The sequence below is a fragment of the Microcebus murinus genome, chromosome 21 (assembly GCF_040939455.1).
Source record: "Microcebus murinus isolate Inina chromosome 21, M.murinus_Inina_mat1.0, whole genome shotgun sequence".
NCBI lineage: Eukaryota > Metazoa > Chordata > Mammalia > Primates > Cheirogaleidae > Microcebus > Microcebus murinus.
The window spans coordinates 24,568,545-24,587,751 of NC_134124.1; the positions used below are offsets into that span (position 1 = coordinate 24,568,545).

At 36.0% G+C, this 19,207-nt stretch overlaps 1 protein-coding gene across 3 annotated transcripts; it reads right to left on the reverse strand.

Moving 5' to 3' along the window:
- Positions 1-1,968: 1,968 nt before the first annotated feature.
- On the reverse strand, positions 1,969-17,298 carry SLU7 (spliceosome associated SLU7). 3 transcript variants are annotated; one of them, XM_075996255.1, is made up of 16 exons: positions 17,183-17,298; positions 14,736-14,921; positions 13,940-14,093; positions 13,518-13,598; positions 13,064-13,228; positions 12,028-12,096; positions 9,118-9,165; positions 8,821-8,952; positions 8,483-8,580; positions 8,257-8,324; positions 7,984-8,123; positions 6,885-7,046; positions 5,056-5,160; positions 4,833-4,904; positions 4,602-4,718; positions 1,969-3,948 (listed from the first exon to the last, which is right to left on the reverse strand). In XM_075996255.1, the coding sequence occupies exons 2-16, from the start codon at positions 14,903-14,905 to the stop codon at positions 3,769-3,771; spliced, it is 1,761 nt and encodes a 586-aa protein (XP_075852370.1). In that variant the 5' UTR covers positions 14,906-14,921; positions 17,183-17,298; the 3' UTR covers positions 1,969-3,768. The 3 variants fall into 3 exon arrangements, with proteins under 3 accessions (XP_075852370.1, XP_020139240.2, XP_075852371.1); XM_020283651.2 differs by having other exon boundaries at positions 14,736-14,916; positions 17,183-17,271; XM_075996256.1 differs by having other exon boundaries at positions 14,736-14,911; positions 17,183-17,265.
- Between the last annotated feature and the right edge of the window lie 1,909 nt (positions 17,299-19,207).

Genomic DNA, 19,207 nt, shown 5'->3' on the forward strand with positions numbered 1-19,207 from the left:
GCGCACTGGGCCTCCCCAGTTAGAATACGTGGAGCTGGAAATTTTTTCATTATTGTTCACTAGAAAGAGTGAACTCTAGAATTTCAGGAATGTAAGGTACTCTAAAGCTCACATAATTCTTTTTAACATTCAGAGCACTTATATCCAAATTTTTTATTGTGTCAGGCTTTGAGCTTGGAGATGATAAAACTTGACAATTACCATGTTCCACGTGGAATTAATGAGGAAAAAGAGAAGGAAGCTTATTGTATTTCCAAATTAAATATTCAAGCAAATAGGACAGGCTTTAAATTCTATTAAGATATTCAAAATTGAGGATATGCTTCCATAGCTTGTGTCCTGTTGCCCATGCAGTTTGCTTCGCCTCCCCATAAATTAGAGCATGTAGCTGAATTCTCTAAGAATCATCATCCATCTTAAAGATTTTTAATTTTGTTAAAAAAATTTTAACCACATGATTTTAAAGTAATAAGCTCATATTAGGGAGGTTTTAGAGAAGAATCCCAAAGTAGAAAACATTGAAAGAAACAAATCCAAATATAGTCCTCTTTATTATTTTGGGGGTATTTTCTTCCAGAATTCTTATATTCATTTTTGTACAATGAAACTTGTTAGAAGCATTTCACAAATGCTGGTGTGGGGTGAGGGCAGTGTAGGGGATGTCAAAGAATGTGGGACAAATGCATCATTATCAAGTACTGGGGTGAGCCTGTTAAACATTGAAGGCCTCCGTAAGGTTTTTGTTGATGTAAGAAGCTGTAAAAAAACAGCCTTCCTGGGCCAGCATGGGTGGCTCACGCCTGTAATCCCACCCCTTTGTGAGGCTGAGGCAGGAGGATTGCTTGAGGCCAGGAGTTGAACAGCTTGGACAAAATATGAGGCCCTTCTCTGCCCCTAATCTCTACAAAAAATTAAAACAATTAGCTGGGTGTGGTGGTGTGTGCCTGCAACCATAGCAATTTGGGAGGCTGGGTGGGTGGCGGGGGGCAAGAAATCCCTTGAGTCCAGAAGTTTGAGGTTACAGTGAGCTATGATTAGGCCACTACACTCCAGCTTGGGAGACAGAGGAAGACCTTGTTTCTTAAAAAAACAAAGCAAAAATCAAAACAAAACAAAACCCACACCAGACTTCCTAGCCCAGAAAATAGGGCTTTAAATACTAGAAAAAGGGTAGGCTTCAGAATCTGACTCTTGGCTCCAACACTTTTAACTATTTGGACTTGAGCAAATTACTTGGTGTCGTTAATTCCATGAACTTATTGTAAAACAGAGAGATCATCTGTTACTCACCTCATGAAGTTCTTTTGAGGTAACAGGAAAATCACAGTACACAGTTTCTGCACCCAAAAGGCAGTTATTGAGATAATAAAATCAAAGCTCATATTTGAATAATGTTCTAGGTGTTACCCTTTTTCCAAAATGAAACAGCAGACAAAATTCTTCTGAAAATCAGAGTAGACTGAGCCTCATCAAGAGGGGACAGAGGTGCAGAAAGTTTAGAGCATGTTTTTTTTTCTTTTTTCTTTTTGAGACAGAGTCTCTCTCTTGCCTGGGCTAGAGTGCTGTGGCATCAGCCTAGCTCACAGCAACCTTGTACTGGGCTCAAGCAATCCTTCCGCCTCAGCCTCTCGAGTAGCTGGGACTACAGGCATGCACTACCATGCCTGGCTAATTTTTTTTCCATATATTTTTAGTTGGCCAATTAATTTCTTTCTATTTTTAGTAGAGACGGGGTTCTTGCTCTTGCTCAGGCTGGTTTCCAACTCCTGAGCTCAAGCAATCCTCCCACCTCAGCCTCCCAGAGTGCTAGGATTACAGGAGTGACCCACTGCGCCTACCCAGGGCATGTTTTTTGAGATAAAGGATGCTGTAGTTTTCTAACACAGACTCACAGATGCTGATCCAGTTTCCCTGCCAGTCTTATAATCTACTTTTCTGCCAAATATTAGAAATAATGCTACAAGTCACTCACAGTTAAGTATCATCATTTATATATCTTTAACAAAAGATAAAATATAAAATAGACACACCAATATCAGACTTTATGTTGAACCATCCTGTTAAGGCAGGAATATGAGAACAATTTTTTGTATCCTTAGAGATCTACTTGCATTGCAGTTTTAAATTCATACTAGTCTAAATATAAACACCATATGTATCCATAGTACTTGACAATTTTACTCAGTTACTCTAACATCACCACTATTTCTGAGATGCTGACTTAACCTAGTATTCTGCAGGTGGTTTTTGTTAGCTTACAAAAGCCAGAGAGTTGCTAAAAATCAATGTACTCATGTCAGAGGTTTTATAAATTTTTATTTAATTAATTTATTTATAATAAATCCTTCATTGGACATGTCAGAGGTTTTTAGCAGGCTGTTTTCACTGATTCCTTTCTGTTAGTATTATCTTCACAATGCTCTTAGAAAAGACTTGGGGATCATGACAATTACAGTTACTAATATCCCTAGATATTCTTGCAATTCTTTGAAGGAGCCAACTTCAGGTTTTGCTTTTTAGAAATTTTACAAAGTGACAGTTGCTGGCTATAAAGATTAGGATATTCTATAGTTTTAAACAATCTAATATTCATGATTGCTACATAAAGGCAACCATAATCAAAACAACAAATAGTATCATAAACCATATATCTTCTACGATAAGAAAAGGATTTTTTTTTTTTTTTTTTGAGACAGAGTCTTGCTTTGTTGCCCAAGTTAGAGTGAGTGCCATGGCGTTGGCCAAGCTCACAGAAACCTCAATCTCCTGGGCTTAAGTGATCTTTCTGCCTCAGCCTCCTGAGTAGCTGGGACTACAGGCATGTGCTACCATGCCCGGCTAATTTTTTCTATATAGATTAGTTAGCCAATTAATTTCTTTCTATTTATAGTAGAGACAGGGTCTCACTCTTGCTCAGGCTGGTTTCGAACTCCTGACCTCGAGCAATCCGCCCACCTCGGCCTCCCAGAGTGCTAGGATTACAGGCGTGGGCCACTGTGCCAGGCCAAGAAAAGGATTTCTATGTCTAAAGGCTTATGTCCAGAATGCCAAAAGATCTAATACTAATCAGTCAATATTGACCTAATGATGGGAAAATAGTTATTTCACTCAAAGGACACATTTCATTTTAAGTATAAGGTACAAGGAAATGTATTAACAATCAAAATTTTATAACCAAGTGAAAAACAGTTTTATTACTACACAGATTTACATGGGGAAGAAAGATATTTACATGTTCTACAGATTTCCTTTCAGTGATCCAAAGCCCAAGGTAGAATAATTTTTTTTTTAACTTCAGACCAGGAAAACCTTAGAAGGCAAAAACAAATGATTAAAAATAAATGCAATTATAGTTACTGGTAATTAAAAAAAATGAAGCCCTAGTTTTTAGAAAGAGTAATCTACCTTCAAAATGAGTGCTAATACTAGATAAAGGGAGACAAAAATTGAAGAAATAAAGTCTGAGGCTTAATAACTTCAAACTCTGACACTCTTGATAGGTGGAGAGCCAAGGCCTCTTTCCACGTCACTAATATAAAGTTGGAAGCAAAATCTTAATCCACATTTAATGTACCTCCTTTTTGTTTTTCTTCTTTGTTTCTTCAGTGTGGAAAGGAATGAATTTACTATGAGACTTCTGAAAGATTTATTAAAGTTAGGCAGCAAGAAGAGTAGCCAAGAACTTTTCTATCTACAACCGTAAGCAAGAAGCCAAAAAGAACTCATTAGTTGCATCTATCTTGGGTGATGATCTTCTATGACTAGTAACTACTGTCCGAGAAAAGAGGCCATGGGGTCATCTGGCCTCTGACGTTTCATTCTATAGGCCTCCATTTCCTCTTCCGTGGGTTCCCGAGTTTCATATATGCTATTGTAAGGCCGCTTCCTCTCATCAATCTGCATGATCTCTTTGACGTGAAGAAGACGGGCCTCCTCTGCATTCAGTGCCTGCAGTGAGAGGAAAAAAATAAATGAGTATCACAGCTCTATATTAGATCTCTTTTCTTCAAAAGTGGCAGAGTACCACAAGACCCCACTGAATATGAATTGCTGTATCAAAAACCTAGATTGCCTGAAGGAGCTCAGGAGTCAGCCTTTTCACTGTTAAACTACAACTAATTACTATTTGGCTCATATGATTTTTTCAGAGAGCACAAAACATTTTTAGTCAATGTTAAAGAAATTGTATTTAATAACAAAAACTAAAGGAGGTTTCATTTTACTAACACAAGCCCACAACTGATGCTTCTGGTAGAGACTGCAATTCTGACTTTTCCTCAAGGACTTGCTGAAACTTACAAATTATGGAGCCAGAAGGCAATTCTTCCTAAGCAACATGTCAATTATTCTAAAACAGTTTTATAAAGAGCACATTTCTTCTGTCCATTAGTGATATTTATTAAATACTCTAAGAAGAAGGCAATACCTAGACTTGCACAATCTCTATTAATATAACCTGGGCAAATCAACCAGACTCTGGCTAGACTCCTTTCATTATTTTTAAAATGAGTTTGGAGACAGGACTAGATCATTTCCTAAGGTCCTTACAAATAAAGAATAATGCTATTTGTCATTTTTACTATTTAGACTTCACCAAGTACCTTTTTCAATTTTTCATGTTTCTTTTCTTCATCATCACTATCTGAATTGCTCTTTCGATGCTTCCTCTTTTTCTTTTTCTTCTTCTTTTTCTCCTCTTTTAGTTTTTCTTGATGTAGCTGAGAGGGAAGATCGAAATACAGTGTTATTAATGTGAAAACAAAACTACAGTGCAAGTTTTTAAGTTCTCCCTCCAGGTCTTAAAAATTTAGGACAAATGAATATAGACTTACCTCCATAAGGGTTTGAGGCTTTTTTACAGATTCTTCCCCAGTTATGTCATTTATAATACTTTCCTCTGAATTCTGTGGGAAAATAATATGTAATTTGAGTGTCACAGTTACCAATCATCTGAGAAAAAGTTAAAATTTGAAACATGAGAAAATATGATTCATACAGTTTGACTTAGGAGCTTCGGTGTTTTATGCTTTTAAGAACCAAAGGACAATTACTCACAATAATCTCCTTTCCAGCTTCTCCAGTGCAATAGGAATACTTGAAAAAAGAGTGACAGCATTTGTATCCCCATCGGCCTTCTTTCCAGTAAGATCCCCAGATATGCTACAGAGAGAGAGAGAGAGAAATTACTTAAAAAGGAACCTAAAACTAGGAACTTGTATATAATGTTGACAGGAGCATAAAATAATACAGCCCTTTTAAAGGTAATATGGAAGGCTGGGCGTGGTGGCTCACGCCTGTAATCCTAGCACTCTGGGAGGCCGAGGCGGGCGGATTGCTCGAGGTCAGGAGTTCAAAACCAGCCTGAGCAAGAGCAAGACCCTGTCTCTACTATAAATAGAAAGAAATTAATTGGCCAACTAAAAAAAATATATAGAAAAAATGAGCCGGGCACGGTGGCGCGTGCCTGTAGTCCCAGCTACTTGGGAGGCTGAGGCAGCAGGATTACTTGACGCCAGGAGTTTGAGGTTGCTGTGAGTTAGGCTGACACCATGGCACTCACTCTAGCCTGGGCAAAAAAGCGAGACTCTGTCTCAAAATAAATAAATAAATAAATAAAAAAGGTAATACAGAAGAAAAATTATGGGGATTCAAGGACTGGCCAACAAGAAGAGGGTGGCCCAACCTCAAGTATAAGAAGCAGGCATTGCAGTTAAAAGGTCTCAAATTTCATTCCCAAAAGCCTATGAAAACATTTAGGATATTTGACTTTCTTGAAAAATTATGGAGTGGGAAATTCTGAGCCCATATTCCCACTTGGCAATAATTGGCTGTTGCTGAACAGTAGATGCCCTTATTAGATAGGGTTTGTATTCACTAGTTTGTACAGTTTGCCTGGCTCACTTTACTCATATACCATCACTGTCCTGAATCCTATAGGTAGTTAGGATTTTTTACCTCCAACTTAGACAATTATAATCTGGTTACTTTAAGACAACAGCAAATGCCAATATATGCTTTATGATGTGATGCAACATTAAAGGTACTGTATCACCCATTAAGAATTCTTGTCTAAATATTTAACTTATATCCAATCAAGCCTTTAGACCTGAATTCCTGTTTATAGGACATATGTAGGATAGAAGAACAAGTTATATGATACTACTAGGATACAGTCTAATACAGAATATGAGACAGTTTACAACATCTGATCTGTAAAATGGTCACTGTTGTGAAAATGGGAAGATATACTCTAGAAGAAAGACATAATAACCAAACAATGATCAAAAAAAACTTCAAAGGGATTCTGACTAAAACAAACAAAAAGGCTACTGAAGGCATTTTTGTGTATATTTTGGAAAATGTGATTAAGGACTAGATATTAGATAATATTAAGGAATTATTCTTAGAGATTACTTAAGTTGTTAAAGAAAACAAGCCATTAGTGTTAATTTTCTGAAGTGCAATAATGGTAATGTGGTTACATAGGAGAATGTCCTTCTTTTTAGGAGATATGTGATAAAATGTTTATGGATGAAATATGACATCTGTAATCTCCAAATGTTTTAGTCAAAAATATATAAATATACTATGTATATGTATGTATGTATATATAGCTATCAGCATGCACACATAAATACACACTTAGACAAAGCATATATGGCACCACGTTAATAATTTTTGAACCTTAGTGGTGGGTATATAGGCAAACATAGTAATATCCTTTCAAAATTTTCCTATTTTTGATAAAATTCTATGAAACAAAATTAAAACGTTTTATGAAAAAAAAGCAGGATAGTAATGGTTGGCTAATGAAGTTGTAATAGAAAAATACAATACAGAGCAAAGCTAACAAGGACACAAAATGGTTCTAGTTTAGAACATACTGTGTGATTGTGGATCTTCACATCCTCCTCATACTTAGAGCAGGCAACAGCCCGCTCCTGTCCTTTGATGACTGTCCCATGTCTTGAGTACTCCACATAGTCTTCAGTCTGGGCTAAAAGCAACTCAGGTGGAGGGGCATCCAAATGTTCTTGGCCACCATACTAAAAGGACATTGGATATTATTCAATATATTTTATAACAAAGATTTGCATTTAAATCTAAAGTCTTTATTTCTAATCAGAAAGAAAAAGGAACATTCTTTACTGGGTTTTGTTATAGAAAGCACAGTGGAAAGAAAGGCCACCAAATTTTCATAGGGAAATAAATGATGTCTTAGCTGCTATTCATTTGTTGAGTGTGGTAGGTTACAGGATGGCCATAAAAAAATAAATTAATTAATAAAATAAAAAGATGGCCATAAATTCCTTTTATCTTTCAATACACACCTTTTTGTCACATTGCTGCTCCTGAATCTGGGCTTGGCCATGTTACTTGCTTTGGCCAATGAGAAGATGGTAAATGTGATGCAAACAAAGGCACTTATGTACTGCAGCATACTTTTATTGCTACTCTCTGGAGCATGAGAATGCCAAGTAAAAATGCTGGGTTAGCCTATCAGAGGATAAGAGATCATGTGGGGTGGACATGAGCTGTCCCAGATGAGGTCCTTTTAGGACAATTAGCCTGCTAACTGCTAAACACAAATAAGGACATCTCAGATCATCCAGCCTCAGCCGAGCAAGTCCAGATCAGGAGACCCAGCTGACACACAGAATTGTGAAAAATAACAAATGTTTATTTTAAAGTACTAAGATTTGAGGTGGTGTGTTTTGCTGCAAAAGCTCACTGATACAAAGTGTATACCAACTAAGATGATGGAAGGAAAGGACTATTCTTCACCAATTAAGAGGGGTTTTCTCAACTTCTTTTGATGTAAAGGAAAAGAAAAAAACAAAGAAAAAAAATAAGTAAATAAAAGAAAAAAGAAAAAAAAAGAGAGGCTCTTTTTGTACTGTATTCCAAATGTAAAACTAATGCTCATTAACTAGTAAGTTCTCTTTAAGGAAAGTTCTTCTTCAGCATTTTGGTCAAAATTACCTTTTCCAGGATGCTTTCTTTCTGCTGTTCCTTGAAGTCTTCTTTTTTGACTTTGAAGGACTTATACAACAGCTCTAGTTTTGTAGGATCTGCCTGCAGATGCACTTCAGATCCCTTGTCATAGGCTTCCCAAGCAAACACTAGAGTAATTCAAAACATATTAATGAGTTGCCAACTACATTACTGCATGCCTCATGAAAACAAGCTTTAGAAAACAATTCCCAACTTCTTATGAGCTAATAAAAAGTGCCTTGACATACAGTAAACACTTACACTGTGTCTGAGCCATTGAAATGGTGTCTCCTGTGTATCTAACGAAGTTATCTCCCGCATAACTCACTCTGTAAATACAAATTTTAAAAAATTGTTTCAGGGATTGATTTAAGAAAAACTGATTTGTAAAATTGAATCTGAATTAAAATGAATCCCATCTATGGTTGGGTCAGAAAAAAATTAACTTCCCTCATCTTGAAATCTGTAAATTTAACATGATACTTACTCATCTGGATTCTTTCCAGCATTGGCATAAGGATTCTCTCTCATCGCTCTAGTTTTTGGATCATAATAGGCAGAATTTGGATCTAAATTCCTTAAATACTAGAAGAAAAAATGTTTAAAAAATGAATTAATGTTTATTTGCAGCAAAAAAGATCTCAGAAGACTAGGAGAGGAGTTGAACATGATCAGTTAAACGTGTGTGCATTTCTGGGGTACAAGTGAAAAGACAGGCCAGAATATCTTATCCTAGAATGGCTCTGACTATATTATCCATAGATAAAATTTAGGCTCGGAAGACAAATATTTTTCAAATGTCTATGTTAAGTTGGCAAGACTTACTTTTGCAATGTCTTCTCGAATCCTAAGATTCCGTACAGTAATTCGTCTCTTAGAGTCAAAATTCTGTCCAGGCATGTCAATATCATCTGCATATTTATCTTCATCCTCATCTTCACTATTATGATCTTTTTCCTGAAAGGAGAGGGGGAAAAATATTAAGAAAAAGAGAGAGCAGCATCTAGTTCTTATTTTCCTTTCCTTTCCTGTCATTTGTGTTCTTTAAAAGATTATTATTATTATTAGCCATCAGAAATTAAAAATTTTAATGTATACCCAGAGAGGGCAAAAATTTATTACCGTCTGAGAATTTGGTTCCTCTTCTCCCCACTGGTGTTTTGGAGAACTCTGCATCATGAAAGAAGAAAAAGAATTTGTAATTTTATTCTACTTAATCCATTGATTAATGGTTTCAAAACATAGTCAAGAATACAGAAATTCTGAATACAAGTATATCACTGTGAAGTTTATTAGATTATCTACAAAGCCAGAACGTTTCTGGTAAATTTTCCTTAATACAGGATTATGATCACAAAATAACATGAAGATGACCAAAGTACCTGATACATACTAATTTCCAAATGTGTTAGTCTTCAGACATACCATCATGTTCATTACACCTTACTAGTTTTTTAGGTAAGTCCAAAAAAGAAAATGTTACTAGGATTATATAATAAGTATCTTCATAGCCAAAACAACCTCTGTAAAGTTTGAGCAATGAAGGAATCTTCTCAGTGGACACAATATTGTGATTTAAGGAGAGTACAAAATCCTTGTCACAAAGATAAGGATCTTCATTAAGAAATTGGTCAGGATACTTTCTAACTCACAAAATGCCTATAGTAAAGTGGTCAGTGTTTCATCATGTTCTTTTACAAATGCTTCAAAGATGAAAAAGAATACTTAAATACTTTATAGTATTAGTGAGGGGATGTGGAAACAGGTGTATGTATATATAATATATCGATAAAAGCATAAACCTGTATAGCTTTTCTGAATGGTAGCTAAATGATACATCATCAAAAATTCATATATATATATAGTCACTATATCAACATTTATACTTGTAGGAATTTATCCTAAGGAAATAATATGTCAATTATATAAAGATATACGTATAAGGATGTGATGTGCAGTTTTGTGTATAATATCAAAATATTGGGGAAAAAAACAAATTAACAATAAATGACTGCTTATATAATTTATTGTATTCAATGGAGGAACACTGAACAACCATTAAAAGTGATTCTATCCAAGGTTCAGAAAAATATGTATAATTTCCTAATTTTTGGTTTAAAAAAGGGGGGAAGTGAAAAGGGGGTGAAAATAAGAGCATATATTTGTATTTATTCAAGAACTCTCAGGGGAGCTACAAAAAAAGGGGAGGCTATGAGGAGGTGAGCTTAGAGACAGGCTGGATAGAAACAAGAATGGTTCCTTCACCGCACGTGCAAAAAATAAATAAATAAATAAATGGAAGACTTTTCACTGTGTGTCTTCTTAAATTGTTTTAATTTTTGAACCATGTCAATTTTTGTAAAAATAAATGATGCTATAAGTCCATAAATATAGACAGAAGACAAGTTTCTGTGGTATTATATGCTGTTAAATTTTAAAAAAAAGGTAATAAATGAGTATATAAACATGAATCCAGTAAAGAAACACGTTGTATTATAATTGTACATCGGAATAGATATCTAGAGGGGCGGGAGACCTGCAAAGACCTACTTCAAAATGTTCATAGTTAGCACAGATGATATTTATTTTCTTCTTTATAATTTTCTATTTTTTTCACTTAATACGTATTACTTTCTTTCAAAATCAGAAATATAAGTATTTTATAAAAAGTAATTTTTTTGGCCTTCCCACTAGCTGCTAGTTCAACAAAAGACATTTACGTACACAGCTGTAGCAAAAGCTAAGTCTCTATAGTAGAGATTGCTCTACTATATGCAGTTCATCTTAATATCAAAGCATCCAAATGGGCAAAAATCATCAATCCTCTACATTCATTTAAGTATCCTTACTGGGAAAATAAATTACACTATGTTTACAACAAACAATAAGGAATATGTTAGAACAACAAAAACAGGCCCTTCTTTCCTGTCATGTCATAGTCAAAAATAAATGGAAAAAAAAGAAAGAAAAAAAAGTAGAAACAGGTCCCTTTCCTTTTTTCAGAGTTGGTAATAATTAACAATAATTATAAAAATAGGTATTGTCATCTCTATTTCAGACATGATAAGCAGAGACTTAAACAGGCAAATTAACCAGGAGCAGAGCTGGATTTTAGACACTTATCTGGTAACTTCTGCTGTTAACATGCCTAATAAGTTACCTCAGTAACTGCTTGCTTGGTAATTACTTGAGTTTGTAACACATACATGCTGAGCATCCCTTTTAGAAATTTAAACTTGAAAACTCTAAATGCTTATTTATTTGTGCCAATAATTTGTTAAAAAGAAACTTTTACAATTCTAATATGCATAATATATTTACTAAGTTGGTAAGAATTTTTAAAAAGAAAGAAAAACTGGCTATAATAGACTTTTTATTCACATGAGAATTTTTTGCTCAGCTGTAAAATTAGCACATATTCATTGTAAAGATATGGAAAATACTACAGAAAAAGATAATAAAAGTCACTAATTCTACATTAAATGAAAACTGGTATTCTGGTCTTTTTTTCTGTGGGATATAATATCTGTTCACGTATCATTAAAATATAAATGTTATCCAGTGTTAATGAAGTCTTGAGAAAAGCCACTTTAAGAGCTAAGCAATACTGTATCATGCAGATGATATCATGCAGATGACAAGGGCTTACTTAACCAATTCTCTGTTCTTGGACATTTAAGCTATTTCAATTTCTTTACTATTATAAAAAATACTGCAACATCTTTGTATATAACATTTTTTCTAAATTCTAGAAAATTCTTTAAGATGGATAAATCTAATAATTTAATTCCAGGAAAAGTATGTATGTATATATATACATTTATATATTTTATGGCAATATTCTCCCTAAATTGATTGCATCAATTTATACTATGAACCATATAAAAAGTGCCAGTTTTACTCTTTCCCCTCAATCGTTATTTCTCTCTTCCTTTTCTAACTGAAAAGATATAAAATGAATTCTTGTTTCAATTTTCATTTCTTTGTTTAAAAGGGGTTTAACATTTTTTATTGATCATTTTTATTACTTACAGCCTGTTCTACTAATTTTCCTGAGGCTAATTCCTCTTGGAGTTTCTGGGCTTTCAATGTTCGTTTTGCCTAAAAGAAAAAAATTTAAATTTTACTTACAACATTCAAATGACCACTTTAATTTTTATATATTTAAAATGAATAACTTTATGTTGTTTTTAGAAAAGGTCACTGAACAAGGCTATCTTTTTGAGATTCCTTGGAGCTCTACACCTGAGATTCTCAAGAACAGGAGTTACACACTCCTGTTTGAACCAGGCATCGATATAAACTGAGCCAGATGGCACCAGTGGTAAACGGCAAGGAGCAAGCCCTGACAAAAAAAGACAGCTGCTGTATAACTCCAGATGCTTGACTCTTGCCAGGCAGGCCCAGGGTTACTATAATATTATAATGTTCAAGAAAAGAAATCTATATTTTTATATGAAATTTCATGATTTTAAAATGTTACTCTAATACTCTGGTTTCTCTTCAGATCATATAAATCTTTCGCCTTTCAAAATGTTACCTCTAACTAAAAAAAGAAAAGGCAGTGTGACCATGGCTTTGAGGGAGTGGGATGAGTAGGTGAAATCATAACAGTAAAAACTGAAAATAAAATAAAATTTTCTGAAACAATCTGTTCCCCTTCCACTAATCCCAAATGTTATATGATACAACTATAAAATAGGTCCACAGGCAAACTACAGCCGTCGGGCCATAAGTTTCTGACTTCAAAAAGCCAAAAGCTTTGTATACTCATCTATTCTCATGCTTTCAGTATTTTTTGCTACCTAAATCAGGAAGTAAAGGACAATATAAGAATCAAATGAAAACAAACTGCTGCCAAATAGAGCTTGCACTCTGTTTATTTCCACTATTCAATATTACAATTACAAAGGTAGCCTATACCTATACTATACCACTACTACTATTTTTAAAAATGTTACCATTTTTACAATGCTTCAGGACTTGAATAAAAGAGTTGCTAAATCAGAGATACAGCAAAATGACAATTTTTTAAGGCCAGCAGCAGGAAAGCAGGGATTTTGCTCACCAGATCCACTTTGGCATATTCTTCTACAATTTTCATGTGTTCTTCTGGATTGTAGCCATTCCACCGATCCCTCTTCCCATCATAGTCAAACATTAGTTGAGGTTGGACATGTTCATCTGGAGCTATATTAGTACCTGTAAATTTAGCTCCAACTCGCCTAGGTCTCTGGAAAATACAGTAAGATTTAATCTTTTCCTAAGCATATATAGCCCAGAGGAAAATTTCATATAACCTTTACAGAGTGGGCATGAACATATCATGAGACTTTATAATTTATTCCATTATCAGTTAGTCCTACAGCAGAAAGTTTTGTTGATGCTGGATCAATTCAACTTGAACTAATTTTTATTTAACTTGTACCTAAATATAGGCAATTTTAGAAAGAGAGAAGTTCTCCGACAAGGAAAAAAGAAAGACTGACAACAGTTTTCAAAATTTTCAAAGGGGAACTTACCTCAAAGCAGTCTTTCTTTTTGTGTGTCATGGCCCCACAATTTTCACATGCTCCTTTGCGGTACTTTGTAATTATGGAATTCTATAAATGTATAAAAACAAAACACCAAAGAAAATATCTTATCTGAATAAGTTGGAAATAACTTTGGCTCTTATAACTATTTTGTCTAAATATTCCTTTGGGAAAAGGAAAACCAGTTAGAATCATCACACATTTATAAAATGACGAAGTTTAAGGACTTTAGCAATATAAAATTTATATAAGAAAATACAGAAACTAAAGTTGTATGCATTATGAATTTCAAAACTGGATAAAGGGTTATATATTCTGTTTCTACTTTATATAGTATTGCATTAAAGGTTCTTATGCTAAGTTCTTAAAATCTCAGTACCCATGAGGATATATACAGGTTGCTTATATACCTCTTTTACACCCCTCTTGTACCATTCTCCGGATGAGCTGTACTGCTTTTGTTTCTCTGGTTGTGGTCTCTGGTGCTTTAACGTAGGTCTTTTTGATGGATCAATATACCATGGCACTGAAGAAATATACTGAGGAATATGAGGGTTGATGTCTCTGTTTAAAAAAATTTAAGAATCAAGTTTGAATAGAATCAATATTACAATTGCAAAGGTAACCCATACAGAATCTAAGCATAGAAATATTGCAGTGGGAGGGGAGATAGAATATGGTTGCTATTTCTATAAAAAAGGACAATTAAAAACAAAGAAGTAATTTATTATTATGGTAAAAAAATTTCCAACCAAGAAACTCAAATCAGTGATGTAACAAAGGGGGAGGAGAGAAGAAGGAAGACAGACATATGTGTTGGTGATCTAAATCTTCCATCAGAACAAGAAGTCTTGCATCAGATAATGTCTAGAGTTAACTGATTAACTGATTAGTTGTGTAGGTATTATTATTTAGAGATGTAAAAGTAGCAACAAGAAAAACTCAAAATAGATTTAAAAGTAGTCACTTCTGTGGAGCAGAGCAGGAGTGAGAAGGGTGGAAAAGGACTGCCGCTGTTCATTATGAGCCCTTCAGTGTTACTTGATACCAAAACATTACTGTCTGTGAGTTTGATAAAATAATAAAACCAAAAATGATATAAATGATAAAGATAGCTTTCTCTCAAAACAAAGAATGAGAAACTGATGAACTACATAGACATGAATTTGAATTCTGAATGAACAACTCATTTAAAAAATTACTTACTTTCCTTCTTCATCAACTTCTGCAGGAGCATTGCCCAATTTTCGCTGTTCTTCTAGCTCCTTCTTCTTTCTCCAGTCCTCTCTGGTCATTTTCTTTGGTTCTTCCAAACTCATTTCTTTAGACCCCATTGGGGGTGCAGCATTAACTGCATCTACAACTACAGCTGCCATGGTTACCTGGCCTCCCCTAAGAAAAGAAAGAAGTCATATTTACAGTAGACTTTCTCATTATTTAATGTTAGATTCTTTTTTTTTTTTTTTGAGACAGAGTCTCACTTTGTTGTCCAGGCTAGAGTGAGTGCCGTGGCGTCAGCCTAGCTCACAGCAACCTCAAACTCCTGGGCTCAAGCGATCCTCCTGCCTCAGCCTCCCGAGTAGCTGGGACTACAGGCATGCGCCACCATGCCCGGCTAATTTTTTATATATATCAGTTGGCCAATTAATTTCTTTCTATTTTATAGTAGAGACGGGGTCTCGCTCTTGCTCAGGCTGGTTTTGAACTCCTGACCTTGAGCAATCCGCCCGCCTCGGCCTCCCATAATGTTAGATTCTTTAAGACTAAATCAGTACCTCTTTCATCACTCTAAACTTGACTGGTGGACAAGTTCAATTACTTCCAAGGCTTCAACAGCCATAATATAACACTGTTGGCTTTCTATTTTTCTACACCAGACTTTCATCTGAGCTTCAGATACATATATCCAATTGCTGACCTGACCTCTCCTCTTAGAGGTCTCAGAGACACCTAAACTCAACACATCTTAGTTCAAACTCATGATCTTCCTTCTGAAATCTCATTTCCTTTCACTGTTCCTTATCTCAATAAGAGATAATACCATCCATCTCTTTACATAAGTAATTCAGCTTATTCCCATTTTTATTTCAATGCTAAGAATTATTATTTTTATCTTCTGAATATCATTCAAATTCATCTGCTTCTTTCCATTCTCAATGCTACTACCTTAGTGCAAGTTATTCCTTTTTCCTACTTACTGGCCTCCTGATTCCCTCCAACTAATTCTCCACGCTGCAGTGTTAATTTTTCAAAACACAAATTTGATCATGGATGTCCCACTGTCCAAGCTTAAAACCCTCCGATGCAGCACCACCCAAGAGAAACACAATGTCAGCCCCATATGTAATTTTATCTTTTCTAGTAATCATATTTAAAATGTACATTAGGACACAGTGGGTAGCAGTAAAAAAAAAAGTAAAAAAATAAAAAAATAAAAAAAAAATGTACAAAAAAGATAAAATTACTTTTACACAATCTGAAGAGAAGCCAGAGTATTAAAAATCACTTTTGCAAAGTTTTATTTAACCCAGTATACCCAACATATTATAATTTCAAATTTCAATCAACATAAAAAAAATCAAGGCAGTCTTTAAAAGCCGCTGTAAATTTTACACTTATTAGGACTTGCTATATCTCCAGCCTCAAAGACCACAAATAGTTTCCCAGAGAAACTATTTACTACCTTGTCTCCACTCTGCTTGGGCCACCTCAACTAAGACACTGATGTTATAAATAATGAGCTTGATCACTATATTATTTACTGAATGAGTGCATAAATGCTCTTCCAGAAGCATTTACTGGTAACCATGTAAATTAGCAAGAAGTTACTGACAAGGTCCTAGACTCCTAAATAACTAAAAGGATAAAGATCCAATGGATCTTACCATTCTTACTATAAAAACCAACATCTTTTTAACACACCTACATGGTTCACCATGGTCTGGCAACTATCTACCGTCATACTCACCATTACAACTGCCCCCCTATTTCTTCTCTACCAACTACAGACCTTGTAGTTCCTCTTAACACACCAGGCTCCCTGTAGACATTAGGCCTTTACACAAGCTCTTTCTCAACAGAAAGTGCTCAATAGCTAGGAGTCTATGATGCTGCTCAAAGGTGTTTTTTCCTCCTGTGTCTCTGACCTATAGAAAATCTCCAGATGTTTATGTAATATATGAACAGAAAAGGCCCAATTATACTCTTTACAAAGATGCTTTCATTGAACTCTCCATAATACCTCCGTGAAGTAGGACCATCCCTACCTAACGCGAAAAGCTGAAGCTCAAAGAAATTTTTCTGGCGAGGAAACAAAGTCTGTCATCTTGAGTACTGGAAGCGGCTTTTCACGCTTGCAGCCTAGAGATCGCTCAAGATGTCCGAGGAGAACTTAAAACATCCGCGACAAAGGGGACACTCTCACAGTTATCCCGACTCTTTCCCTGAAGGCGCAGTCTTGGTCTGGCTGGGCACGAGTACCATTCCTGTGCCCTAGAACAGCGGCTTCCTCCTCAGCCCCTGGTGCTCGCTCCCTCCTCTACCTGGGGCTCATCACTCCCGTGACGATATACCTAATCATCAGGAGCCTTTGATACACTTTCTGAGGTTACCCAACTTTCCCTCGTCTGCAAATTTTACGAATATTTTCTTACTCAGTCCCGCCGCAGCCGACCCCAAAACCATCCGACAGAAACGAAGCCAATCGCGCAATGTTTACTTCCCGGATTCCTGCCCCTTTCCCGGCAGGCGCTGCGGTAGCTTCCGGATACCAACACATGCGCACTAATAACTTCCGGGGGCTTTGGCTGTCCCGTGCCGTGAGTCTCGCGACATTTCGAGGTGTGCGTATAAGTCTACTTACGTGAGGGCCGGGGTTACGAAGATTGAGCACTTTATTTTTGGCTTCTATTCGTGAACTCTCTCTCTCTCTCTTTTTTTTTTTTAGAATCGCAGAATTTTAGGACGTTAAAAAAAAAAATTAGGGCAGGGCGCGGTGGCTCACGCCTCTAATCCTAGCACTCTGGGAGGCCGAGGCGGGAGGCTGGAGGTATGGAGTTCGAGACCAGCCTGAGGAAGAGCGAGACCCCCGTCTCTACTAAGAACAGAAAGAAATTAATTGGCCAACTGAAAATATATGGAAAAAATTAGCCGGGCATGGTGGCACATAACCTGTAGTCCCAGCAACTCAGGAGGCTGAAGCAGGAGGATTGCTTGAGCCCAGGAGTTTGAGGTTGCTGTGAGGTGGGCTGGCGCCACGGCACGCACTCTAGCTCGAGCAACAGAGCGAGACCCTTTCTCCAAAAAAAAAAAAAAATTAGTACCCAGAACAGACAACAACTTAAGCCTCAGTAGAAGACTATGAAATGAATGCGGAAGTTGGTGACCGTATAACTAAAATAAACAGTTAAAATTAGTATTAGTTAGTAGCCAGGCTGTGTAAAACGCTGGGGATGTGGTGAACACAGAGTTTCTTTACTTCCTGGAATTTACATCATCCAGTGTTTTCCACCTAAAAAATATTCCTAAACTTGCTTACTAAATCCCAATTAGCCATAACCACAAGACATAAATACCAGAGAGTACATTTCCCAGGGGAATCAGAATGCGCTGGGCAAGAGGGATGAATTTTTTGTAACATTTGGAGTCCCTCTGGAGGGTTCTGGGAGGGTTTGGGGAAGCAGAGATTGGCTCTGGATGGGTTGCTGTTTGTAAAGCAGGACTGGGAGTTACTGGGAGTAACTAGGGACTAGGTGCTGTTATGAATGAGAGCGGTTAAGCAATTGGGTATCCCCGGTAATAAATGCGAGTAGCAGAGTTGGTCTGGGAGCATCAATAGTAAGAAAATTGTGTTTATTCAAAGAGAGGGTGGTTATGGTTTACAGCTGCTCCATGATCTTAGAAGAAACAATGCTTCCTGTTGGTGGGGGAAAAAAGAAGAGGAAGACATCCTAAGGAGATAAACCTTGCACCTGAAACCTTAGAAGATAGAGAGTCCCCCCTAGGAAGCTGTAGGTGTTTTGCAGATTTAATCTAAAAAATTAATACTTTTGTGTGCTGATGATATAATATGGACATGTGAAATTTAGAAATACAGGGAGAAAAGGGGCAGGGATAAAGGAAAAAGGACAGGGAAGGGACAGTAAAGGTATGCATGGGTTTTTGTCTTTTTCTTCGCTTTAAGTTAGAATCTTTTCTTTTTAATGCCTCACATAGTGTCCAGAATTTGTTAGGCATTCAGTAAATATTTGTTGAATGCATGAGTCATTTAATCAATTTGGTCCTGAAATGCCAGGGAAGAAAGGATGATGAACTGGCATATATTGAGAACCATGTTTGCCAGGGGTAGTACTGAACCTTTTGTGAAAGAGTAGTATAGGGTCAAGTCCTCTCTCCCTGTTTATCTGCAGGTTAAAATGTATTTGGTGACCTGTAGGAAGTAGAATTTTGAATGACATAGCCTTAATCTTTTGAATTTATTCCTTTCTCTTGTATTTGTTCAATATATTCCCATTTACTGTAGAAATAAGAAAAGGTCATTGACTTTTTCAAGCAAAATATCTTCTAATATCTGGGAAACTGGAATTCCTTTTCTATATGTTTATTATTTCTCTGATCTCTTGTTCCCTGGCCAGGCCCTTCCAGGCAGCTTTGATGAATATATTATTGAAATGTTAGAG

Excerpts from the sequence above, each read along its gene's own strand:
- SLU7 (XM_020283651.2), bottom strand. The coding sequence starts at position 17,213 with ATGGTTTTGGGGTCGGCTGCGGCGGGACTGA. Across the intron at positions 8,953-9,117 it reads AGGAACCAAATTCTCAGACG|GAAAAAGATCATAATAGTGA; the intron begins GTAATAAATTTT and ends CTCTCCTTTCAG. Across the intron at positions 4,905-5,055 it reads AAGCTGGAAAGGAGATTATT|AATTCAGAGGAAAGTATTAT; the intron begins GTGAGTAATTGT and ends ATTTTCCCACAG.